Source organism: Nipponia nippon, unplaced genomic scaffold (genome assembly GCF_047370975.1).
Source record: "Nipponia nippon isolate SJK-2023a ecotype South Korea unplaced genomic scaffold, ASM4737097v1 scaffold_6, whole genome shotgun sequence".
NCBI classification, from domain to species: Eukaryota; Metazoa; Chordata; class Aves; order Pelecaniformes; family Threskiornithidae; genus Nipponia; species Nipponia nippon.
In genome coordinates this window covers 81,441,031-81,465,943 of record NW_028262380.1, presented here as the reverse complement: position 1 = coordinate 81,465,943, position 24,913 = coordinate 81,441,031, and the positions used below count along the sequence as shown (strand labels likewise).

The 24,913-nt window shown below is 53.9% G+C and overlaps 2 protein-coding genes across 14 annotated transcripts in view; one reads left to right on the top strand and one right to left on the bottom strand.

The window, feature by feature from the left end:
- Positions 1 to 1,433: 1,433 nt before the first annotated feature.
- Positions 1,434 to 3,695, bottom strand: SOWAHB (sosondowah ankyrin repeat domain family member B). 3 transcript variants are annotated; one of them, XM_087737898.1, is made up of 2 exons: positions 2,322 to 3,695; positions 1,434 to 2,225 (listed from the first exon to the last, which is right to left on the bottom strand). In XM_087737898.1, exons 1-2 carry the CDS (start codon positions 3,693 to 3,695, stop codon positions 1,434 to 1,436), a joined length of 2,166 nt encoding a protein of 721 aa, XP_087594024.1. The 3 variants fall into 3 exon arrangements, with proteins under 3 accessions (XP_087594024.1, XP_087594025.1, XP_009475470.2); XM_087737899.1 differs by having other exon boundaries at positions 1,434 to 2,841; positions 2,938 to 3,695; XM_009477195.2 differs by having other exon boundaries at positions 1,434 to 3,695.
- Positions 3,696 to 8,863: 5,168 nt separating this feature from the next.
- Positions 8,864 to 24,913, top strand: part of SEPTIN11 (septin 11) — a 79,593-nt gene continuing 63,543 nt past the window's right edge. For all 11 annotated transcript variants that reach the window (XM_087737908.1, XM_087737907.1, XM_087737915.1 and 8 more), the window contains exon 1: positions 8,864 to 9,002. In XM_087737908.1, coding sequence (XP_087594034.1) covers positions 8,976 to 9,002 — 27 coding nt within the window. In that variant the 5' untranslated portion in view covers positions 8,864 to 8,975. The remainder of the gene's footprint in view (positions 9,003 to 24,913) is intronic.

Below are 24,913 nucleotides of genomic sequence, written 5' to 3'. Positions count from 1 at the left end.
TTCCCGTTCCTCCCCGAAACTGCAGGCATTTAGGCACATGCCTCAAATAGATGAGCAGTCCCACCTACCGCGCCGGTCTGCCCCAAAGCGTCCCGCTGAAGCAGAGCCAGCAGCCCTAGTTTCACAAGCACTGACACCCACTGGTCCTATCACTGGGCTCATCCAGCAGCAGGAGCATCATCGGTGATGTACCCCTGTCTCATGGATCTTAGCTCTCTTCCTGCCCTCATAAAGGATCCATAGGAGAGCCAGATTAGGTACAAGATTAACCTACTGCATTTTTTGACCGTTTAAAAGCTCGTTGATGCTAAATCAGAGAGCAGAGTACGTTACAGGACCCATGTAATCCACTGAGATTCCTAAAGCCGGCTTGCTATTTGTAAGCTCTCAGGAATAACTGCAGTGGACATCTCTTCCCTGCACCTGGACCCCCAATCCCACCCATTCCCATCACATAAACACCTATGAGGCAATTTAGGGCTGGGGTCTCTGGGGAAATGCAGCTCTGGTTATGAAACTGCTTTCCCCCTACAAGCCTGAGACCCGTACCATGGCACAGCTCCTTTTCTGCCCAACGCAGATTCTTGCAGCGACGCTTGCCATCCCCAGGCATGGGAACAGGGCTCCAGCCACAACGTGGGTACCGCTTCCTAGTCCTGCGGTGCGAGGAAAGGGACTGGAGGTGCAGGAAGGAGGGGGCAGTATCGGTGCTGCCAGGCATGGGGCAGTCGTGGGGAGGAGCAGGGCTGCGGTGCTGCCCTGCATTCCTTTCTGCATGGGCTGGTGGGCAAGACGGGCTGAGAAATGGAGTGGGTGTGTTACACCCTCCTCTACTCCGGGCTCTCCAGCTGCCACCCTCTGCCACAGCCAGTTGCTCCCTGAGGACTCTCAACTAGAAGGACCTTGATCAGCTGCATTTTTAAAAGCGGGACTTATCCTTAGTCTGCTGGGATTAAAAAGGGACGCAGCCTTAGCTACTCCCCAGAACTCAGGCGGCGTAAACAAGTGTTTTGCAAACCCCAGGACCAACACCAATCTGTTGCTGTCAGCAAAAGCAAGCACTCTGCCCTGGCTGGGGCCAGGCTGTGAGCTTCACAGCGGAGTTTGAGACCCCGAACCCACGGTCCCACTAAGGCTGGCGATTGTGGCTGCACCCAGCAGCTGGTGCCTGCCCTGTGGGGTGCACAGGACTTGTCTTCCAAGGGTTCAGATGTGCTTCCAGCAGAGTCGTTGCATCCTCCCACTGGTAGAAAAGCAAAAAATGGGAAGGAGGGCAGAGAGGCTCAGACAACAGTTCGTGGGATTAATTTAAAAGTACATTCTTCCATAGGTTCAATCTGTTTCACAGCTTTTTTCTGCCTGCCTGGCTTCCTCTTGGGGGATGGCCACCAAGGTCCCATCTCCACTGGCAGGGGATGCCAGGGAGCTGTCTCTCAGTCACTCTCGCTGCCGGTTCGGTGGGATGCTGCCCCGTGGCCGTGCTGCGGCCTGAGGCAGGCGGGGAGCGCTGCCCTGCCAGCGGACAGCGAGACCTTGCTGACTGAGGACACGCTGCGGGCCAGGGGCTGCGTGGGGAACATAATCGTGCCTCGGGGTGCCTCCAGGAGCTGCCAGATCTCCCCCGAGGTGGAGCTGCCCAGATACTCCCAGGGCCGGCGCCCGCTGCCGTCCCGAACCTGCACCTGGCACCCCAGCTGCAGCACCAGCACCTTGATGACGAGCTGGTGGCCGTGTATGGCAGCCAGGTGCAGCGGAGTGTACCCGCAGCCCGAGCGGGCGTCCACGTCCAGGGCCAGCCCAGCCTGCTGCGCTGCCGCTGCCAGCTCCTGCAGGCCTGGCCCATCGCCGTGCTTGGCCAGCCAGTGGAGGACTGTGAAGCCTGACATGAAGTCCCGCTGCAGGGCCAGCTCCGGCTCTTCCAGGAAGAGCCCCCGCACCCGAGCCCAGCACCCCGCCGACACCGCCACTAGCCAGGCGTGCTCCCGCTGCCCCAGCGGCACCAACAGCCCCCGGCTTAGGACGTTCCTAGGGGAGCTCTTGGAGGGCATGGTGCGGGGCTGCCGCCCACGCTCATCTGGCAGCGATGGGGTGATGCCCTGCACCTCCAACAAAGCAAGCTGGCACCTGATGCTCCTGAAGACAGGCAGCGGTGCTGGGGGGCTGCTGGCTGGGGCCTGGGGCCCCGCGGGGCCCTGTGCTGGCAGCGAGGACTGGGACGGGGGTGGCTTGGCAGGGGGTGGCTGCAGGGACCAGGATGGGGGTGGCTGGGCGGGGGACCATGGTGGGGATTGCGAGGGGGGTGGCCTGGTGGGGGGCAGCACCCCAGGACCTGACGGCAGTGGCAGGGTTTGGTACGGGTGCAGCAGCAGGGCTTGAGATGGGGTTGGTCCATTTGGGGCCAGCACCCTGGATCTCCTGGGCGGGGATGGGGACGGGCTGGTGGGGAGCTGCTGCAGGGACCTGGACTGTGAGGGGGGCAGCCGGGTGGAGGGCAGCACCTCTGGGCCTGGTAAAAGCGGTGGGGACGGGGAGGGGCTGGCGGGGAGTGCCTGCAGGGACCGGGACAGGGGCAGCACCGCCGGGGCGGACAGCAACGGCAGGGAGCGGGGTAGGGGGGGCTCGGCGGGGGGCGGCGGCGGGGAGCGGGACAGGGGCAGCTCGGCGGGGGGCGGCACCCCGGGGCCCGATGCCGGCAGGGGGGACTGGGGTGGTGCGGTGGGGGGGCGCCCCCCCGGGCCTGCCGGGGGCGGGGGGGCCTTCAGCAGGGGCATCCCGGTGCGGGGCTGTGGCGGAGACCGGGGCTGAGGCAGCCTGTCGGGGGGCGGCACCCCGGGGCCCGGTAGCAGGGACCGGGTCGGGGGCGGCCCTCTAGGGCGTTGTGGTGGCGGGGACCCGAACGGGGCTGACAGAGTGGCAGGCAGCACCCCGGGCCCCGGCGGCAGCGGTGGGGACCGGGACCGGGACGGTCTGGCACAGGGCGGGGGCGGCCCGGCGGCCGGCAGCGGCGGCGATGGGGGCCGCGGCGGCGCAGCGGGGGTCAGCGCCCCAGGCCCCGACGGCAGCGGCGGGGGCCGGGAGCGGGGCGGCCCGGCGGCGTGCAGCGCCCCGGGGCCCGAGGAGAGCGGCCGAGTCCGGTAGGGGGGCGGCTGCGCGGGGGGCGGCGGGGAGCGGGAGCGGGGCGGCCCGGCGGGGGCCGGCGCCCCGGGGCGCGGCGGGCGGGCGGCAGCGCGGTGCGCCCGGCGGCACTCGCAGCAGGGGCCGCCGCGGCCCCGGGCGGCGCAGCCCCCCGCGACGGCGGCCCCCGGGGGCTGCCCCCCGCCCGGCCGCCCCTTCTCCGCCGCTTCTCCCGGGGGGCCGCGCCGCCGGTCGGGGTCGCGTCGGGGCGGCGGCTCCTTCTCTTTCTCCTCCTTCTCCCGCTGTTCCTCCGGCGGCGGCAGCTCCTCGCCGAGGAGATCGCGGTACCTGCGGCGGAGGACGATGTCCTTGGAGGCGCCGGGGGCGGCGGCGGGGTGGACGGTGGCCAGGGAATTGACGAGGCTCTTGAAGTACTCGCGGCGCTCCCGCCGCTGCTGCTCGCTCAGCGCCGGGTCGCGGAGGAAGCGCTGGAAGTGGCGGAGCAGCGCCGCGTTGGGGGCTCGGCCGCCGGCCCCGCAGAGGAAGTCCAGCACGGCCTCCTGGCTCAGCTCCCGCGCCATGCTCGCCGCTTCGCCTCGCTCCGGCTCCCGGCTCGGTGCTGCACGTCGGGGCTCGGCGCTGCACCCAGGTGCGCGGCGCTGCTGCGGCGGGGAAACCCGCCTCCTGCCGCGCCGGGCCTCCCCGCCTCCTCCTCCTCCTCCTCCTCCTCCTCCTCCGCGGCCGGGCCGCCACCCCCCGGTTGCCTTTGCCCGGGGTGGCGGCGGTGAAGGAGGGAAGCGGGGTCGAGGGGCCGGAGGAGCCTTGCTAGTGCTCTGAGAAGTGCGGGGCTCGTTTGGTGGCGTGCGGCGAGGAGAAAGAGCGCTTTATCAGTCATCATGTCGGTGAACGGACGGGAGGCGATGGGCACAAAGGGAAACGCAAGAAATTCCGTTTGTGTGTGAGGAAAAACTCTTCCGCAGCGAGGGCGGTCAAATACAGGAGCAGGTTGCCTGGAGAGGTTGTGGTCTCCATCCTCAGGGACATTTAAAGCCCCGCTGGATGCAATCCTGCTCTCTGTGACCCAGCCTGAGCAGGGGCTGGACCAGATCATCTCCAGAGGTGCCTTCCATCGTGAACCGCCCTGTGATTCTGTGACTTATGAAAACTGGCAGCAAAGATACACGAACGTGATGTGGTTCAGCTGTTATTACAGGTGTGTGGGATTGTACCCGTGTACGACAACCGCACACAAACACCAAGAGTGCCTGAAGTCAAATTACATCTCATATCATCTCTGTATTCACTGTGTGGCTGGGGTGGGTTGGCCACCTATCGTACCAGAGCGGGGATCTGATGTTGCTCTGTGCTGCCAATGCTGTTATCACGAGCGTGTACATTACAGCTGAGAGGGCGCCCCGGTGCGCAACGTGCCCTGTACACACCAAACAAACGACAGCCCCTGCCCCAGGGAGTCTGGGGAGTGAATAGTGGGTGGAAAGTCTGCGAGAGACAGCGTGCTGGTTTTTCTGTCTTGCAGCCAGGGATCACAGGCATGGAGGGACAGAGCTCAACATAGGCTTTAAAGAGGTCTGGATCAGGCCCTAAGTCACGCTCCAGAAATCACCTCTATTGCAGGCTCCTGGGTATGCATAAATATTTTTAGCTGCCGGTCATCTGGGCAGCTGCAATATCCTCCAGCCCGCTGCAAACCCAGAAGCGTATGCAACCTTCACAAACCCCGGGCAGAGAGTGCCATAGATGGTACGTACAGGCTTGCGATTTCTGTTTTGGTAACACAAAACCTTAGGATAACTTTGAAAGTTCAGACCCTGCCAACACGTGCAAGAGTGGACGCGTGCGGCAGCGTTGCTCTCGAGTGAGCAAGCCACATGGGTCTGTGCTTTTGGGGGTTGCTGACACTGAACCGTTAATTTCTGCCACAGCACATCATCAGTCCGGTTTGCGGGATAAATTGCCCTGTGGAGCTGCAGGACTGCTAAACTGTAACCTCTGGAGTGGTGGGAGCAGCCCTAAAAGAAACTTTTGAGTTTCTAGGTTAGAAGTTACAGTTTAGGCAATGTATCAGAAAAGTCTTCCAGCGTGCCAAGATTTGGGTGGCGCAGCAAGAGAAACGGCGCTCCGTGCTCTGCCGCGTCCTGCTTTTGGTTTTCCCCGTGGCGTATATTGTAGGAGAGTCTGGCCGCATCCCGTCAGTGGTGTTCATCTGAGTAGGGGCAGGTGCTGGGAAGAGGGTAAGGCTCGCGTTACTATTTTACCATTTTGCACGTGCTTTTGGTACAGTTCTTCAAGGCAGAAATACCTTTCTCCCTCTTCTTCTGATGAGCCCTGAATCGCAGTTACAACCGTGTTTGATAGCGGCACGCGCTCAGCGGAGGCGGTCGAGGGGAAATGAATGGAGCATAATGCCATGACTGTGATCACAAAGAAGAGAGGAGGGTAGATGGTCAAGATAAAAAATTCAAGTAAATAACAGTGGCAAATAACAACACCACTATGAAAGTGTCGGTTCGGTTTAATGGACAAAGGCGTAAGCGGGAGGCTTTCCATATCACATTTTCATTTGAACACCCTCGGAGGTGTTATCTCGCTTACTATAAGCTTAGCTTTGACTAAAAAAATAGAGGTTTTTCTCCTGAGAAATGTCAGCTCTCACCCTGTCAACTTATTTCTTGCAGTTAGTGCAACACGGTCAGGTAACAGTAAGTGACTGCTGAAGCACCGGCAGGACTGAGACCGGCACCGAGCGCTGATGCTTTCGCCTTGGTGAGGTTGGAAAAGCCCCACCGAGCTCGTTGGAGTGAAATGGGTTAAACTAGCGCGTCTCATTGACAGTCAATCAGTGGCTCAGTGTTGCTTACTGGATAGCTCCGGTGAGGGACAGTAACGCGGCAGTTGGTTGTAACCCATTCGGCTATGACTGTCTGTCCATACCGTTTGTAGGCACGTGCAAAAGTCTGCTGGAAGAGTAGCTCACGTCGATTCAGAGGCAGCCCAAACGCTGGCACGCGTCTCTCCCCTTCCAGCCTGAGCTGCAAATCACATTTTGGGATTAAGGGGGTATAACGCTGCATGCCGGCAAGGAGGAGCGCAGCCCTGCTACCTGGAGTCGCTTCCTTGCCTGCTTCACGCTAAGAGGTTTAAGGAGATTCTTGTTTCCCCTTATGCTCTAATGATTTACCCTGTCTGCAAATCGGTCGCTTTTGGCTGTGGGTAGGACTCGTCAGAATGGCAGAATTTACCCTGCTCTCGCCCTCTCTGGGGGCCGTGGACGCAGCAGGTCCCTTGGTTCTTTGGGCGAGATTTGAGTAAGTTGTGAGTAGTGCTAATCACAAAATGGAGGCAGGGTCAAGCATTACTTCAACATTAAAAAAAATAATAAGCCCACCGCTTAGTCTTGTAGCTGCCTATTGTTGTGCCAGAGGATTTCGGGATATAGCTTTAGGGAGCTATATACCTGTGTTTGTTTTTAAAGAGGAGGTAAGTTAACCCAAGTTCTGTGTCTCCTTGTATATTTTCTCATCCCCCGTCATCTGACAAATTGCCCCGCAGCTGACACAAAAGGTTATTAAAGCATTGACGTGCCCTATCTGCAAAACGATGCAAAACACCTTCGGAAAAACGGAAGCAGTTCCTCGGGGGTCTCTGGAACGAGGGACCGGCAATTCCCTTTGCACGGGTACCGATTTGTTAGCAGCAGTTACGAAACTGTCAGGAGCGAGGGGTCTGCTGCTTCCCGCTGAACACGAGGAATGCAAGGAACTACGCTAGCTGAGATCTAGAAAGATTGCAGAACATTTCTTTGTCTTGATGGTTTTTTTTTCCCCCCTACTCTTTCAGCATGAACAGCCGTACCCAGGAAGGTCTGCATGCATGAGTATCGCGGAGAAAACTCGGCCACAGCTCTCCCAGCTTCAGGCCAAGGAAGGACACGGTGAGTCACGTTCGGGTTTGCAAACGCAGAAGATCTTTGAGTTAGTTAAGTTACGCTGATGCCGGAGCATCATGCATGCCTCTAATTCAGACAGGGGGAAGCTACGTCTGCCTCACCCACAGATGCAACGAGGGCAACTCTTTAGATAGGATCATCAGGTTTCCACTAGAGGCTGCGCTGGTCCGAGCACATTTCCCAGTACAGGCACGCTCACCACCTCCTCACCTGGAGCCATGCATGCAGCAGGACTTTGCTACAAGAGCAAGAACATGAGTGTAATATAGCAGCCTCCCTAGGATATTAACAGTAACGCCTAACACGTTAGTGTAATAAAAGTTCCGCGTCAACTGCGTTTGCAGAATTTTACAGGTAGAAACCCCATTAGCGTTTTTTGGTGTAGCAGCTTTGCTAACGATGGCTGCAGCTGTGCCCAGTTGAGGGCTGCTGCCCCAGGTGTGGGTCCTCAGCCCAGATGAGGAGCAGTGCCAGGGCTTGCTCCTCTGTTCCCTTTGGTTTCTGTTTGGTCTGGGCGCTGCGGGAGCAGGCGCGGGTGACCGCTCTCAAATACCAGCTCCCCAAACTTCAAAACGTCATAAAAAGACCTGCAGGAGGGAAACGCCTGGACCTCTGTAGCCCTCTACAAACAGCCACGTGTTTCTTCATAGTTGTGCAACGATGGCTTTTGGAGCGAAAAGGTAAAATTTTTAGGATGAAGGCTGTCCAACCAGCAAGTGTACCCCTGAGGTCTATTTACTTACTACCCTGGGACATTTACTTGTAGGAGGTGCTCTCAGCTTTTATCTTTTGTTGCTGCGGGTGTTCGCATAAGAGGGTAGCTCTGCTAAGTTTGTAATTCATCGTGTCCTTCGTGTGTGTGGCGAATCGGGTCTCTGTCTTTTGGGGGTTTATGCCTTGCGAAACACCGCAGGGCCTTTCTTTCATTGCTGCCTTGGTTGAAGACTTGCAAGCAGAGTTGAATTTAGCCCTAAGGCTCCCACCTTTGCAGGTAAAGGGTTATCATGCTTAACATCAGGATATTGAGCATTTTGCCAGTTGGAGCAGCGAGGAGCCAGCTGTGCTTCACGTCATCCCTGGAAATCACTCACTGGAGCGGCAGAGCAACCGGCCACCCGGGCATGACTGTTGTTTGGTATACCCGGTGCGTTTAAAACCGGACGACGGGTGTGTTTGGCAGAGGGGGAGAGCTGAAGGAGAAACGAGAGGGATGAGGTGCCTGGTTGTGCCCTCTGTGTCATTATACGAGGGCATTGGGGGCTCCTGTTGGCAACGGGGGGGCTCCGGTCTGCCCCCCGTTACAAATATCTCTTTGCTGAATTCCCATCCTCTTTCTTAACCAGCCTGGTAGGAGGAGGACGTTGCCAGTCGCTTGCTGGGCCGCCTCTTTGCGAGGGCCCCTGGAGCGGAGGGGTCTCTGCTTTCAGCCGTGCCCCCGTGGCTGCGGGGCTGCCCGAGCCGGAGGGAGCGGCGCCCTGAGGGGCAGGGGATGGGCGCCGCCGGGGGGAGCGGGCCGGGCTCCCCCTGCCCGGGCCAGCCGCGCCCTCCCCGCAGGGCTGCCGGGGAGAGGGATTAATTGCAATTAGCGCCGGCCTCCCGCCCGCTCTCGGGGTACCCCGCGGTGGCGGGGCCGGGGCCGGGGCGGTGGCGGGGCCGGGGCGGTGGCGGGGCCGGGGCCGGGGCGGTGGCGGGGCCGGGGCCGGGGCGGTGCCGCCCGCCGCGCTGCCCGGCGGCCCCGGGGGAGGGCCGGGGGGGTCCCGCCTCGCCGCCCGGCCCCTTTGCATTGCGCATGGGCCCTCCCCGCCGGGTGGCCATGTTGCAGCCCTAGCAGGCAGCGCAGAGGCGGCGGCGGCGGGCCGGGGAAGCGCAGCGCGCTGCACCGCACCGCACCGCGATGGCCGTGGCCGTGGGGAGACCGGCGGTGGGTGCGGGGACCGCGGGGCCGGAGGACGGGGGGGTGCGGGGCGGTGTGATGCGATGCGATGCAATGCAATGCAATGCAATGCAGCGCCGGGGGTGAATTGCCCGAGGACGGCGGCGTGCGGTGCCGGGGGTTGGAGGGGTGCAGTGCCGGGGATGCCGTGCCGGGGAATGGAGGGGTGCAGTGCCCGCCGTGCAATGCGGAGGGGTGCGGGGGTGCGGTGCCGGGGGCACGGCGGGCTCGCCGGGGGGCCGCCGCCGCCTGTGCCCGTTCCCGCGGCCGGAGGGGGCCGCGCAAAACTTTTTCGCCCCGGTTTGGGGCCGCGGCTCTTTGTTGCAGCGGGGCCGGGCCCGGCGGCGGGCAGCTCCTCCCGGAGCCCTTCGCCTTGAGCAGCGGGGAGACAGCGGGGGTGGTCCCCGGGCTGCTCCCGCCGCCGCCGCGGCCGCGGGTGGTGCCTTGCCGCGGGCGTTTCTGCCCCGGGGATTCCCACGGCTGGGAAGAGCTGGGAGCGGGGCGGGCTGCGCCGCGGCCGGGGAAGGGCCCGCCGCCCCCGGGGAGAGGCTCGGGGCGCTCGGCTGCGGCGGGCGGCAGACGTGGAAATCCCGGCGTGGAAGTCTTCCGAGGGGCACGCGTGTTTTGCGTCTTCCAGCGTGACCGTTTTTCTGGGGATGTGGTGGCCGGGAGTATTTTTTTTTTTTTTTTTTTACATCCATGTCGAGACAGACAAAGGATTTCCCCTTTACAGAGGGAAAAGAAAAAAAACCCTAAACCCACAAAAACTAGCAGATGCTGTTCCCGAAATAAAAAAAAGTCTCTCTTGCATCCAGCTTGCAGAAACGTGAATGAAACTCCACCGTGACCAGACTGAATGCACTTTTGTGCATCGGCCGGGGGAGGGAGGGAGGGAGGGAGGCTTGCCCGACTCGCCGTAACTTTTTCAGTGCTTGCGAGTAAAACAGATGTTGCCCATGAGCGGAGGGCTTGAGCGTGGCTCCTTCTCATAACAAGAAAATGGTCTGTGTTCAAGATGTGACCGGGATGAGGCAGTTTCTTTTAGCATTTATTATGCACTTATGGATCTGCGGGGCTACATGGTTCCTCTGATGTGGCGAAGAAAATGCATGAAGATGGGGTTAATGGTGTTACTGGAGGTGGGGAAGTTATGCTATTAAGCAAAATAAGAGCTGATGTTTGTTAACAGAATACCTGTAAATTATACCAGCTGTTTGTAAAGCTGCTTCTGAAATGATTCCTTGATCTTAAGGTCTAAAGCGTGCTTGGAAATTGAAGTTTGTCTTCCGGTGTAAGAAGATGCATTGAAATCGCTACTTCTGCTGGTTTTTAGGGCAGGCTGAAGGGTATTGCCAAGCAGAGCCGCTTTGCTTTGTGTAGAGTAGCAACCTCACGCCATGAATAGGCTCAGGAACGTGGCTTATTGCGAGACGGGATTGCCATTTGTTCTTGTGTACGTGGTTTGCTTTATTTTTCTGTCATTGAACTGATGCCACTACTCAGCTTCTCACGCTTTTGCTTCATCGAAGTCCATGAGCAATCCCAGAACAGCACCCACAGAGGGTTTCGCACCGGTTAAACTGAATTGATATCTGTGTGCCACTGAGTCCAGCCCAGTGGGACTGACTGCGGAATATAGCATCCTTCAGCGTGAGAAGCATGTGCGTGTGGGAGAGGGAAGGATGAGGGCACTCGGCTTCCTCGTAAGCAGCTGGTGGGCAGAGCACTCATCCTCCAGAAGCGGTGCTTTTTGGAGAGGAGAGTTGTTTTATCTCGGGGTGATAAGAGAAGAAAGGACAGTGGGCTGGTACTAGGGAGGTGTCGGGGGCATTTTGTCTGGTAGACCTTCTTATCTCGTCCTCTCTGCGACCGCTTTGCATGCTGCTGTTGTGCTGCTGGGGGGTGGTAGGGAGTTGGAAGAAATAGTTAATTATATGGTAGAGCAAGGCAAGGCTGATGAGCGTTTGCCTATCAAGCTTTCAACATAATAATCTTATTTTATAAGGGCCCTGAGTGGTACGTGTCTTGTTGGAGGGAGCACGGGGGTAGAATTAAAGGAAGTGGGAAAGAAAAGGATTGAAACAAAAAGCCAGTCAGGTTGACTTAAAACTAAGATAACATTCCTGAGTCACAACCTTTTACGTCCTGGCAGGGTATGACATTATGTTAATTGTAAAAGCATGCATAAAAAATAACTTGAGCGAACTGCTCTGAAGTGTCTGTCTTTAATTGTAGCCGAGCAGGGCGTGGCTTTCGGTGGAAGGCCCTGATCCCACAGATGTGGAGGCACATGCGTAACGCACCGCCTGTAATTTCCTTTGACTGCACAGAGACTGATCTCGGTACGCAAATGTAAAGGCATGCATAAGCAAAGCTTTGGCAGGATTGGTGCCGGGAGCTGCCATGGGACCTCTCGGCTGATGAAAGCCATGCATATGCTCAAACGTACCTCGGGGTGGAAGGATGCATATGGTCGTCTGTGCTGGCTCCATCCGGGCTCAGTGCGAGAGAAGCCATTTGCAGCCTGGAAGCTGATGAGATGTGCTAGGTAGGGGACCCCCTTCCTCCTCCTGGGTTAATTCCCAGCATCTCGACCAGTGCTGGATGGTTTCTTAGCAGTTCAGCGCATGAAAGAGGGCTCTGGCCTCCCTACCCTTCTCTTTATTTGTTTATCCTAAATGTTTAGAGAATCATAGCTTGGTCTAGTTAAAGGAGCAAAACAAGGTTTACTCATATGTATACACTAACGTATACTCCCCTCCAAGTCAAACAGAAATTGATGGAAAATGAAGCTGGAATACAAATTTTACGTGGGGGCCATGGAAAACGGTATCCGAGGGATTAAAAAGCACAGTGTATTCCTTCATCTGTTTTAAAAATGCTTGATAATGAGAGACTGCCAGTTTCCATGGAGGGGAGGGAACGAGACAAGAAGGTAGAGCGGGACTAATGGAGCTGAAGAATCTACATGCTTTGTCTTCCTCCGAGCAGCAGCTCTGCCAGCACCCGCTGGGGTCAGCACGAGCTGTGGGGTGGCGCCTTTGGAAAGCCACATCCATGTGTGTTGGTGGCTGGAGCAGGGCCACCATGACCACTGGTTCTAGACAACGGGTTGAGCGCTAAGAAAGGGGGTACACCTTTGTGAGTGTTTCTGTGCTTTTGCTAGCTGAGTGTCTGGTCATCCTCACTGACGAAGGTGCGACTGGGTGGGAGAAGAGCTATAGCAGGTGGAGAGCTGAGACCAAGAGAGATTGAGGGAGGAGGTGGGTTGGGGATGGACCCTAGGGCCAGGAGTGGGTTGTCAAGCTCCAGGCACAGGTCAGCAGTGCCCTGGCTACTTTGCAGCTTGTGGCTTTCCAAGTTATCGGCGAGGCTGAGCTGTCCCTGCTGTCCGGTGTCCTCCAGGGAGCATCATGGGGCTGCGGGCTCTCCTCCCAGTGAACGTGGTGATGATGTGGGCTTGGGTGGCACTGCTGGGGCTCCTGAGATGGCCAGGGGCGTGGGTTTTGGCTTCCTTGCCTGCTTTCAGCTGCAAAGAGTGGCTTTTTGGGCCTGGCCTGGCTCAGCCGCCTGCACCAGGGAAGCAGACCTGGGCGGTGCACGCAGGGCTGTATTTTAGTTTGTGAACTCTTTGTTTCCTTTATTCACTTCAGTGCCTTGTCTGCAGTAGGAAATTCTTTCAGACAATTCTTGTTGCTCCCGTTGATGTTAACAATGGTGGGAACCTGTCCCCTCCTTGCCTTGTTTTCAGCACAGCCTCGGTCGTGGAGCAGGTTGCGTCCAGCCCACCGCAAGCTCAGGGCCTCTAGCTTTTCCAGCGTGAAGTGAGGTGACCTGGAGTCAGGATCTGATGGGGACACTTGGAAAATCCTTGTATTGTCTAGGTGAGGTCATGGGGAATCAATTTTAGCGTCTGAGTAGGGCCTCCGAAATAACGATGGGGATTGATTAAGTAAGCAGCATGAATCTGAGAAGTAAAATATTTACTCAGAGCTCATGCATGTTTTTTATGTCCCCTTCCCACCCCTGCAGCCCCCGAGAGAGATGGCTTGACTGGCTGGCTGCCCGCTCTAGAGAGATTTGAGGGTTGCCGCTCCTGTTGTGCCCTTGGTACGCCTCTTCCTCTCGAGGCGATGCCGAGAGCAGGGGCGCGAGGCTGCTCAGTAGCTTGTGGCTTGCTTGGCAGGAGAGATGCCGAGGGGACAGGGTCGTCTGTAGGCTTGGCAAATGCGTCTGCCTTGTCCAGCCTCTTTGTTGGCTTGGTTTGGCTCTAGGCTTGAGTCCTATAAGCTGCAGTGGCTCTTGCAGGGAAAGATACTGAAGCAGTTTCAGCTCAGAACAGTTGGGTGCAACCAGGTGATGTAAAAAGAAACAAACTGAGGCCCACAATAGTACTTCAAGCTTTTTTTAGGTACGCTGTCTAGCTGCCCTCACTTCCAGCTCTGTGAACAGCTCTCCAGCCTACTGTAATAAGTGATGCGTAATAATGGTTCAGACAAACACCGCGGTGCCGTTAGCATTCAGCACTAACGCTGCTGGAGAATGCTCCAGTTCAGAGGCAGAAAACCAAGTTCAGGGTCTTGCTGTCTTAGCTAAGAGCGGTGGTAACAAAAAAATCAGCCCAAATCATCTTCTCTCCCACCCAAAGTGCTAGTTTGCACGCTGCGATGTGATGCAGGAGCTGCCAGAGCTGTTTTCATCCACAGCTCGGGCAGGTGTGATTAATGCGGGTGTAAGCATGGGATGAGGCGGTGGAGAAAGAGCCCTGAGAAGGAGGAAAAGCTCCCTGTGGTTTCCCATTAGCAACACCCAGCCCTTCTGCAAGCTTTCCTCCTGTGGCTGCGCTCTCTGCTCGTCCAACATCAGCGATCCCCACTGCTGGCATGAAGCGTGTAGTCCAGCGGCTGTTATGGCCATTTCACTAGTAGTACGGTTATTTTGCTGAGCTCTGCACTTGATAAGTCTTGAGCTATCTTTGGGACTCCGTATTTAAAAATCCAGACTGTGCCTGTGTTTAGAGAAGTGGCGAAGTAGCCTTAGGATCTGAATTGGCAATTAGAGCTTTTGAAGTTGCTGCAAGTATGGAGGAGCTGAATCTTTTTCTCGCAGGCTTAGGCTTTTTGTTTTTCTTTAGTAGCATCCCACATACAGCAATGGCAAAGAGCAGACTACTACTGGTTTTGTGGGGGTTTTGTCTTCGTTGTTTTTTTTTTTTTTCATCTCGGCTTACAGCTTCTTCAGATCTTTATATTATCTAATTGGATTTTCTGTTACCATTTCTGCATCCCAGACTTATTTTCAGATGGGATTTAGCTGCTGGAAATATGGTATTGAAGTACTGTAATTGCGGGTTATTTCTTTACCAGATCTGGTCACGAATGCTTGGCACAAGCTAATAGGAAAAGGCTTGTTTTAGAAACACTTTGGTTTTGCCACAGATGTTGCCCGCTTTGCCAGCGGCTCCTCAGAACTGATTCCTATGCACAGCAGTAGTTCCAATAGGAATTGTTTCTGGAAATCTGCATGCATCTCATGTATTTCATTAAGAAATTATATTAATCTCTCTCGCATGATGGGAGCGGAAGGGGAGAAATAGTGTTTTGAATCCAGAGGGGCATCTTTGTAAGTGATTTGCAAGGCTGTTTGGGGCTGTCTGTGGATCTGAAGGTGTGCTGCAAAGTCTGCGGGTGTTTTGCCGGAGGTTAGCTGCGTGCAATGTGAAGGACCATGTCCCGTGTAAGCGAGAGACGTGACAGAATCTATTTGCCAGATGTGTTCAGTGCACCAAGTGTGCTAAATGCTTTATTTAAGCACATTACTGTGGCTTGAATTAAGTTTCTGACAGTCTGGTGGTGGCAGCCTCTGTTTTTGCCTGTAAACAAAATTAAGGTGGGAGAGGAGCGAGTTCGGTAGACGGCTCGCTCGGCTTGCTCGCTGACTGCGTGAGCTTGTGTTCGGCTTGCTCGCTGACTGCATGAGCTTGTGTTTCCCTCTTCTGCAGGGCAGCACGGCAGTGAAGACGAGCACAAACTGCAGTAGAGATCGAATTGCAAGTCTGCTTTTATTCTTTCGGATGGAGGTTCCCACTTGTAGCCGCAGCCAAATCTTTGCGTTTCAAAGCACACAAATCATCTCCTTTCAGGCCCTGTGAAAAACCATCTCCTCCAATCCGAGTCAGCCTGGGAGCTTTTGGCAGCTTTCAGATGAATGAAGAATAGCAGGGTGATGGTTCCGGCTTTATTTTTCTAGGATAGAATTTGGCAGGCAACAGCCTAGCTTGGAAATAAGAAATTTGCAACCTGGAAAGGTGAAGGTATCTGGTTATCATGGAAGCTCGTTCTTGGCATCTCTGTGCAATGCCGCGGATTACCCCACATCCTCCAGATGTGTGTAGGAAATGTACAGGGTTGCCAGTCAAGAGGTTGTGTATAAACGTAGCTGAAGTTTCCTTTTCTTGCTTCTTCCTATGATTAAAGATTTTTCTTTTCTCTGTTGTCTCCTTTTGTTTTAATCGGTAGAATTAAATTTCTTGGATATCTGCAGAATGAACTTAGAAACAGCATGGCTAATGATATTTTCATAGTCTTTGTTTTTGTTTTGTTTCTAGTTTGAGATGTGAAGACTTATTTTCAGAAATTGCTGAATTAAATAACTGGAAACAGTTCTCATTTGTTCTCAGCTTTTACGGCTAAAAGATTAGGCTGTCGTACTGTGAGCAGGTATGTTGCTAGCTGTAAAGTCTAGCAGTGATTATAAGGCTTAACGCAGCCGTCTGGGGCTGAACATATGCACGGTCCTCAAATCTTCATGTCAAGACCCCAAGAGGAGCAGAGACATTTGCTAGATCGTCTGCTGACTTGCTCGAGTGGTAAATCGCAGCAGCACCACCTCCGGCGGCTGCTTCTTTTTCCTCCCCCGAATGTGTTTCGTGTCCCGGTTGAGCTGTGGCAGGTCTCACTGTGCCGTTTCTCGGTCGGTCGCCGAGTTCGGCGCTCTGAAATTTTTGCCTGCGTGTCAGCGCAAGGGTGTAGACACTGGGGGGGAAAACCTCATTTCTCAAATCCATGCCAGCGATTTTACCCGTACGGGTTTCCCTAGCTGTGGCCAGGTAGCTCACCTTGCTGCTGCTGTTGTTTTTAACAGAAGAAACAACGAATCAACAATTATGCCTTTGTTAGCTTATAGAACCAGAAGATTAAGATTTTCAATTATATTTGAAAATGGTTTTCTTTGTTTCCTGTATGTTATTTCCAAGCCAAGAAAAATCCTTAATGCTTTTAAGTGAATGCTTTTGTGCCACAAAGTGTATTTTATCACAGAAAATACCAACCTAGTCTCATTCTGTTTCATCTGTCTCATTAATATTGAATACGTGGCGCTTTAATGTGGCAGCTAAAGGAAAGCAGGGAATTTCAGCTAATATCTGACAACGGCAAGCTGAGATTAAATGACATCCAAATGCAATCTGCTGTATACAAAGTAATTGGCATTTTCCAGGAGCGTTTGACCTAATTTATGGGTTTTTTTTCTCCCTCTGCCCCCTCAAATCTATCTTCAGAGGTTGGTTAGTCATCAGGATTTCTGAGCCTTCAGCCTGCTTTTGAGAAGGTGCTTGGTGCCAGCCAGTCCTCTGAGCACCCGTGGGGGTGCCAGGTGCTAAGCATCTCTGGGGAGCAGGTTGTTGGGGGCCTGAGGGCGCTCCCCTGGTCGGTGTCAAGGCTGATGTGCGAGGGGTTCCTGTAGGGGCTGGGCACGCGAAAGGTCAGAGAGTGCTGTCTCTGCACCAGCCCCTGCGCCTGGAAGGTGCTGTTCCACTGTGCCGGACCCATTTCGGGAGTCATGAAATGAGGCCCTGGCCAGAGTCCGGAGGCAAGCCCTCCTTCCCGGCTCTGAGCGAGCTCTGGCAGAGCGTGCCTGTCTTTCTCGTAGGCTCAATAAATGCTCAGGTCTTGCAGGGAGTGGGGGGTTTTGGTGACTGCAGCCCAAGTTCCTGGTGTCCAGTGGGGGTAGAAAGTGTCGCCGGATCCAGGAGCTGCTTCACACGGGCAAAAACTTGCCTGTAAAGTCTCTGCTTTGGCCCTGGGCCAGCTCTTCGGCGAAGCAGCGGCAAACCCTTTCTGATGCTCTGAATTACGAAGAAGCTGGGCTGAAAGTTGAAAGTAAAGAACTTCTCCAAGTGCCGTACCCTCTGGGACGCACAGTGGATGGTCACTGAACGATTTAGTTTGGTTTCTGGTAGATAATTATCAAAAAGTAGTAGTGTCAGGGGTCCTTGGGTTTTGTGTTTCAAGATTGTTGAATATTCATCCTGCTGAAAAGCTCTTCTGCTATTCAGCATTTGGAGTTATGCAATTATTCATTATTGGATCATTAATTACAAGAGCCACGTGGGATGAGGGCTTGCACGGTTGGCATGCTGCAAGTGTTTCAGCTTCTGATTTGCTGGGTGGTCTTTGGCAAATACCTTCATTTTGGCATGCCTTTGTCTTCTCCGTCTGTGAAGCAGACCATAATTTGTAAGGTGCAAAGCTGTGGTCAATCAATTAATAGCATGGCCATAGTCACCTTACAAACCTAGCCCTATGTATTACCAGACTAATGCTTTTAGTTAAAAACACTTTCAAGAAAATAAATAACTATTTAAATAGGGTAATATGCAAGTTATTTTTTTCAAGGGGATTTAACAAGTAATTTCAATAAGGAAGAAGGGTTTAAAAGTGAGCGGTGTGAATAACTCCACTGACCTCGTTTCTCTGGGTTTACGTAAATGCAATTGAGGGCAATTTTCACGTAGAGCATTCCTAAGACATGGCGAGTTTCTCTGTTGTAGGCCGGAACCACTTGAGCATAAAAGCCAGAGGTGTTTTGGTGGTGGTGTTTAAACAAAAATACTATTTGAAATTGTAGTCTGACGTGCGACTACTGTCCGTTCCTGAATGCAGCCACGTTTCCCCCGGGTTTGGCCTCTCCAGGAACGAAGCTCAGAAAAGCAGTTTTTCCATGGGATGTGCATTACTTGGTTTTGATATAGCCTAAGGAAAGCAGTATTTTTTTTTTTTTTTTAGCCTAACCAAGCAACCTGATGATTTCTTCCCGTGGGATGAGCCAGAAAGCTAGAAGTATAAATCCAGGCAGGCTAGCTGTGATACGGCTTACATGCAATGAGGGGAAGTATAAAATTCACACAGGCTAAAAAAATGGTCGATGTTTCTGGCGTGAAATAGGTGGTTGGTCCCTGTGTGAAAATACACAGTAAGAAGTCCCAAGAGAAGAGCATGCAGATGCTGTCCCCAACCACACTAATTGTGGTAAATGGGTCTTTTGCTGGACTCTGTGTGCTGAAATACCCTGGCAATTGAAAGCTGTTCAGGGCAGGGGACCTGGTATTTCAGGTTCGATGCAGTGCCTTGCAGAGGAGGGTCATGGCCCAGCGTCTCGGGTTCAGTGGCGCTGAATGGTGGGAGGGAGGATGGAGATGGCTGGATGGGTGCCGTCCTCCTGGCTCCTCTACAAGTAGGAAGATTGCAAGTCAGCTTTTGAGGTTTATGCTCCAGTTTGCACCCTTGGGGGCTGCCGAGTGGCCCAAGGAGATGGGAGTAAAAGCATCGTGCACCCGAGGAAGGGCTGCTCGCCTGCCTGCACTGACTCTCCTGGGGTCAGCGTGCGCTGGCCTGCCGCAGGACCAGGCTCTCGTGCTGCGTTGGTACTGTGGCGCGCACGGAGCGGGAGCCTCAATGCTGTGCGTACAAACGCAGCTCTTTCTCCTGGACGGTCGTGAGAGGAAGGGAGGAAGAGCTGGGCGTTAGCCTTCCTCTTTGAAGGCTTACCAAGTTCCCGGAGCAGTTATTTACCTGTCAGACTCCAGCTGCTCTGGGGTACGAGCAACCCTTGCAGTGCTGCTTGTGGCTTCGTGCGTTACCTACGGCTTTTAGCGATGCAGAGCTGGAGACTGCTGCATCTCCTTTGCAGCATTAATAAGGAATGTGCAGCAGCAAATCGCTTCCTTTGGTATTTCTCATTAAATAACTTGAGCCAAGGGCAAAAACATGCACCGCACATGGGAATTGTGCCCCAGTTTTGGGATAGGCAGGTCTGCAGCACTTGGAGCCATAGAGCGTGTCGGAGCAGGAAGCTCCTTTATGTGGACTAATCTTCCCTAGTCCTCTGCAGGAAACGCTTGCTCGGAGCAGGCTGAATTTGCCTTTGGGTATGCTTGTCTCCCCGAATCCTTAGGGTTGGCTCCATGAAGTTGTGACAGGATTTACCTGCTCGGTCAGGCCTTTAAAGCCTTGCTGCTGCAGAGAGATGAAGCGCAGTGCAGTGGGGCCTGCTCGCTCGGCAGCACCTCTGCTCATCTGTCACAGTCGCTCTTGCTCCGCGGTCGACTCGTGCTCAGCTGGTACGTGCTGCCGTAGTTAGTTGGCCAAGCTAAACGGTTCGGTGCTTTGCTTACAGAGGGATACCTGGCATGCCCTGCTGTCTATCCTGGTGCTTCCAGGAAAAAAAAGGAATTGAGATCGAGTCTAGAAAAAGGGATCTAGCATGGGCAGCGTGTGACCTGCACGGGATCCCAGCTAACGGGGTTGTGCGCTGGCCCGGTGCTCTGCCCTTGCAAATCTCACTGCAGGAGAGCAGCCGGTCGTGAGCTGCCTCTGTGCTCCGCTGCCAAGGCGGCGGGATGAGAGGCGGCTGGTGCACCTGGGCGCTAGATCGCGCTTCTTTGGAGTGGCACCTCTTAGGGGGAAAAGGGGATGAGAAATCTGAGTCGTGCGCGTATACAAAGCTGCAGCCTAAAGTAACTGCAGGAGATGCAGGCGAACGGCAAATCCTCTTGCTTATTATTGTTATTCGGAGAAACGGCCTTGCAAAATGTTCCATTCTTCCCTTCCAAAAGTTGTCCTTGAGCTATATTATTCAACAAAGTGGAGTGCAATATGTATTGTCTGTACTCATGAGGTTGCAAGACTTTGAATTCTACCATGTATGTGTTTAGCTTGACTGTCTGGGAGAAGCCTGAGCAGCCGGACCGTTCGGATGGGTAGTACGCTAGAGAATAATTTGTTCTGTTAGCTTTTGGGGTGTATCAAGGAATAACGTTGGTACCGGGGATTTAATTTAACACTAGTCTGTTACAAGCAGTGGCATGGATCGCTACAGCACAAGTCTTGACAGGAGGGCAGAAATTAAAAGTAAGTCTGGGTCGGACTGCTTTTGCTTTCCTTTAAAGCACAAACATGATGGGTGGACGGTCAAAGCAGAATGCGGTGGCCGACATTAATTCATCTGTGGGGGTGGATACTGGCTGCAGCTTAACCTTTTAGCAGGGCTCCATCGACAGCTAGTGAAAGTTGCAGCAGCCGATGTATGGAATAATTTATGAATTTGGAAGAACACGATTCCAGCGAGCATGTGGGTGAATGCCAGTGGTTTGCGAATCTCTGCCAACGGTCTCGTGAGCAGTGGCCTGCTGCAGGAAAAATAACATTGGATTAGCTCAGGATAATGTTTGGAAGCGTCACACTTACTTCCTAAAGACTGGCCCTTCTGCAGAGCAGCGCTGGGCAGAGATATATTAAATATGAGTGTTATTCATGAATCAAACGAAGTCAGAAGCGACACAGGAGACATCTTTAGCTACCAGCTTTTCCCAAGCAGCCTTTGCAATATGTCTGTCATGTGGAAAGACAATTCCCTTGTTTCAAGTACTCGATCTCACAGCTCCAAGGCAGCTCAGTACCACGTTATCTGGCTCGGGAGCTTGGTGTTGGGTGCCTTTTCTGCAGCTGAAGAAATGGCAGCCTTGCCTCAGCACCAAACTCGAGAGCCAGGTGTGAACCCAGCAGCACTCCCCTGCCTGTTTCCAGCTTTTCGGCCTCCTGCTTTTAATTAAACTGTCCCAACACTGCAGGCGGAGCAGGACCAAGATACCAGAAGCCAAAGGTCCAGCTCACAAAGGTATTTGCAAGCCTTGGTATGCGGATGGGAAGCTTTTGACAGCGCGTAGGGCAGGGTCGGTGCCTGCCTCCCGCTAATTGTGGCTTGTGTGCTCTCTGCTCGTCCCGCCGCTCTCTGGCAGGGCTGAGAACACCGTTGCAGTCTGGCATTTTCTCCTCATGTTGGTTTTAATAACCAAGTGTATCGTCTCACCTGAGGAGCACCTTAGACGATAGGTACCTCTTTGCAAGCCCTCAGCGTGTCTCACTCTTTCTATTTGCAGAAGTTCATGTGCACCATGTAGCTGTGAGAATCTTTGTTGCTTTGAGAATAATTACAGAAGGCTACAAGGAGACTTGCTGCAGTTCATCTGTGTTACCTGGTGTGTCCTTGCACCTTATGCCTCCAGATGTGGTCACACGATAGAGCAGTGCTTGCATCTGAGCAGCCGGAGCGGTTGCCTTCCGCAGGGGTGTTTTGGTAGTGTTAGAGCCCAGGAACATTTTGTGGTTCGTCGTCTGAGCTACTGGATGGCGGAGGCACGTAGGAGGGTGTAACTCCTGTGTCGGGTTTGTTCGTGGAGGTTGGGTTGTTGAATCAGATATGGAAACCTGCCAAGCAGAAACTCCTCCAAGACCCATGGGGCTGGCACGGTGTTATTCCCGGAGAGGGGGCACTCTGAATTTTGTAGCTCAGCCTGTAGTTGTCACCCGTAGGGAAACAGCCAGCGCGGAGTGCTGCACATCTCGCCCTGCGGAGGCCGTGCCGGTGGTGCGAGCTCACTGCTGAAGCAGTGGGAACCTCTGCCTTGCCCGTTTGGGGGGTCAGTGACCAGCTCAACTGCAAGTTCAGTGTTCGCTGGTTGAAGACCCTGTGTTCCCATAAGGCATGTAATCTTTCAAGTGTTGGCTGTAACGCACAGGCTCCTCGCTTTCTTTTGAAAGAGAGTGATAACCAAACCACGTTTTTGCAGCAGGCCTTTTCCTGGCAGAGCCACGGTGCTGGGAAGCACGATGAAGCGTTTATGGCCAGCGGAGCATTGCCAGTGAATGTCTTGTTTCATAGGAAGAAAAACAATGTTTGCAGCTACCCCCATAGTCTAAGCAAAATGAGCTGGGTCGACAGTTGGCCGTGCTCAGTGAGGAGCCCCGCTCCTCCCAGCTGCAGGATGTCCGGGCTGCGGGGACCTGGCCGCGCTGGCAGCTGCTCCTTCGGAAGCCTCGGGTAACTCATTCGCTGTCCTCGTGGAGCTTACCCCTTTGCCTGCCACGAAAGCATCTCTTCTGTCGTTTCCAGTCCAAGTGTTGCTCCTACTATGCCGTTGCCTCCCTTGTTACCAACGGTGGCCTTCCTAGCGGACGGGTTGAAATGCAACGTAATCCTCAAATGTTCTGGAGCTTTGATGTATACCGTGAGATCACTGAACACGCAGCTCTGCCAGGGACTGCGTTGGGACGGAGAGCTTTTGAAAAAATAGCTATAGGAAGGCTGTTTCTGGAATTCCCTCCCTCTAGAGGGAGGGCGGGAACCAAGCACAAAACCCCTTTACTGGTGGTAATAGGTGTGGAGAAAAACTTCAATGACTAGAAAGTAGCTTTCCTTCTTTTTAGAGCTGCAAGCCTCCGTGCTTTGATCAGGTCAAAAGGTATAAAGCTGTATGTTATATTTTGTAATAGGTTCCGGGGGGGCTTCGATCTGATGTCCCAAGCTCAGAGAGTTACTAGATGAGAGCTGTGCCTCCAATTTCTGTTGCTCCCGAGTGCTGGCCAAAGGCCATCAGACCCCCTTTCCCTTAAGCACCTGGAAAATGGCGAATCCCTGATACAGCCCATAGGATTACAGCCTTGGTAATGAACCTGCTGCCAAATTACGGATGCACCTTGTTTCGTCAGAGGGGTCTTAGAATAGTTTCTAAATCCTTTTGCTCTTCTCTGCTGTGAAGTGCGTGACTGCGGCGCCTGCGATCGGCCCGCTGCCCGGGTGACGCCGGACGCGTCCCTGGAGCGCGCCGCAGGGGCTGCTTCCCCGTGCTGACAGGAGGGGGAATTCAAGAGCGAGCCCGCTGTCTTCTGAGAACGGACTTGCTGACCGTGGGACTCTTAGTGCTGGAAAACCTTTGTCAGGTTAGTGTGCAGTATGCTTCTGGAGGTTATAGGGGTTTTTTGCCTTTTGGGTTTGTTTTTGTTGTTTTTTTTTAAATTTTCCTGATGGAATAAACTTTGTACGGCTGGAGCATTGGGCCCTCTAAAGTTGACAGTAGGTTTTGGATCGAGGTCTCGGAATTACTTATAAATAAGAAAAGGATTTTTATGCTTACAGGATGCATTTAATTAGTGTCTGGAGTTTAGCCACCAACGTGAGTTTGTTTATAGAAATACTGTTAGTATTTTCCTTGAGGAGTTGTTGTTTTCTACATGTAGCTGTTCAAAATAACACCTAGTGTTAATGAAACTTAGTAACAGTAAAAAGAAAAATATTTTTCTCTGCTTATTTCCTTATGCTGTGCATTTATATACAATGTTGCCGTTGAGCGCTGTTGTTTTGGGGTATGTATGTTGCTTTTTCTAGAGCAAACATTAAAATTGTTGGCCAAGAAAAACTAAGGTTATGAAAACATACCAGTTGGCTGAAGGTTCAGGGGCTGGTAGCATCTGAACCTACTTACATGAAGGGGACGTGTGGGACCTTGATGTTTTATTGCCTTATTTTTCACGTTGGACAGTCTTGAAGAGATTTCCCCCTTCCCAGCCCCAGGAGTTTAATGTGGTGCTTTGTCTTTTCATGACTGCTCGTGCATAACTGGTGTTTGTGGGAAGTTGGACGTGGGATTAGCCTCATCTCTTAAAGAATGAGCTTCCTCCCCCAAAATCTAGATACGCTGCTTAGAAATTGGCTGGGGGTATTCGCTAACAGGGCTGAGCTCGAGATACGTGCAAGCAGATTGCAGGCTGTAAAATATGAAACTGCCTGGAGCAAGCGCAAGCTGTAATGATGGTTGGTGTCTACCAGGTCTGGCATAGCACCGCCACGGTGCTGCGCTTCACGCTCGGAGCACCGCGTTACGTTTGGCCTTGAGCAAGCAGCTGCTTGGGCCTTGCTTATGCCAGCCCCCCTCTGAATCCTTTAGCTGACAGCAATCGGTGTCCTTGCATTTGACTTTGTGAGCAGGATCCTAACGGATGGTAGTCTGCGCCCAGAGAGCAGGATGAGGAGAAGAGGAGTGTGACTTGGGGGTGTCGCCTGAGCCTCCAAAGTGCTTGCTGTGAACCGGGGGATTTGCGGTCTCTCTGCTAGGGACTGAATTTAAAGAGAGAAGAAACTGCACCCCCTGAAGGTGTGTTACTGCATGCAAACTTTGAGCTTGGTCCCAAGGGCTAGGACGTCCAGCTAGACACAAGTGCAGAAGCACCTTTATTGGGAGAGCAACCGGTTAAGTGGCAGCCGTGCCAGCCGTGTCCCCCTCGCACACCCAGCCCGGTAGCAGCGAGCTGGCTCAGTTTCCAGACGATGGGGAAGGAGAGAAAGGGTAACTGTGCAGGCTTGTGCTTTAGTACGAGAGATTCACCAAGGGGGGGCACGGGCAGGTTTTTCCACATGTAGCGACTTATGCCGGTTCTGCATCTGGCTTTGTTAGCGTTATTAGGATTAAACTAATAAATCTGCTTGAAATCCTTGATGACGGGAAATTGCCGTTTGCCAGTGCTGTGTTGTGGAGGAAAGGCTGGGTGTCTGCTCCACATGACAGATTATAAAGCTGTACTGCACCCTCGTGCTCTGTTGTTCTTTTCCTAGTGGGTTATCACCCATGACTTAGCTTTTTATATTAAGCATGACATTTGCTTTTATTACAGGCTTTAGAGATTTCTGTAGTGCGGTGCCCGCTATAAAATGGGTAGTTGTTGGGGACTTTGCATAGGTTTCAGTAAGAAGTTGTTCTGTTGGCTTGCGTTTGTGTACAGACCATG

Coding starts and splice junctions, on each gene's coding strand:
- SOWAHB (XM_009477195.2), bottom strand. CDS start 3,695: ATGGCGCGGGAGCTGAGCCAGGAGGCCGTGCTGGACTTCCTCTGCGGG.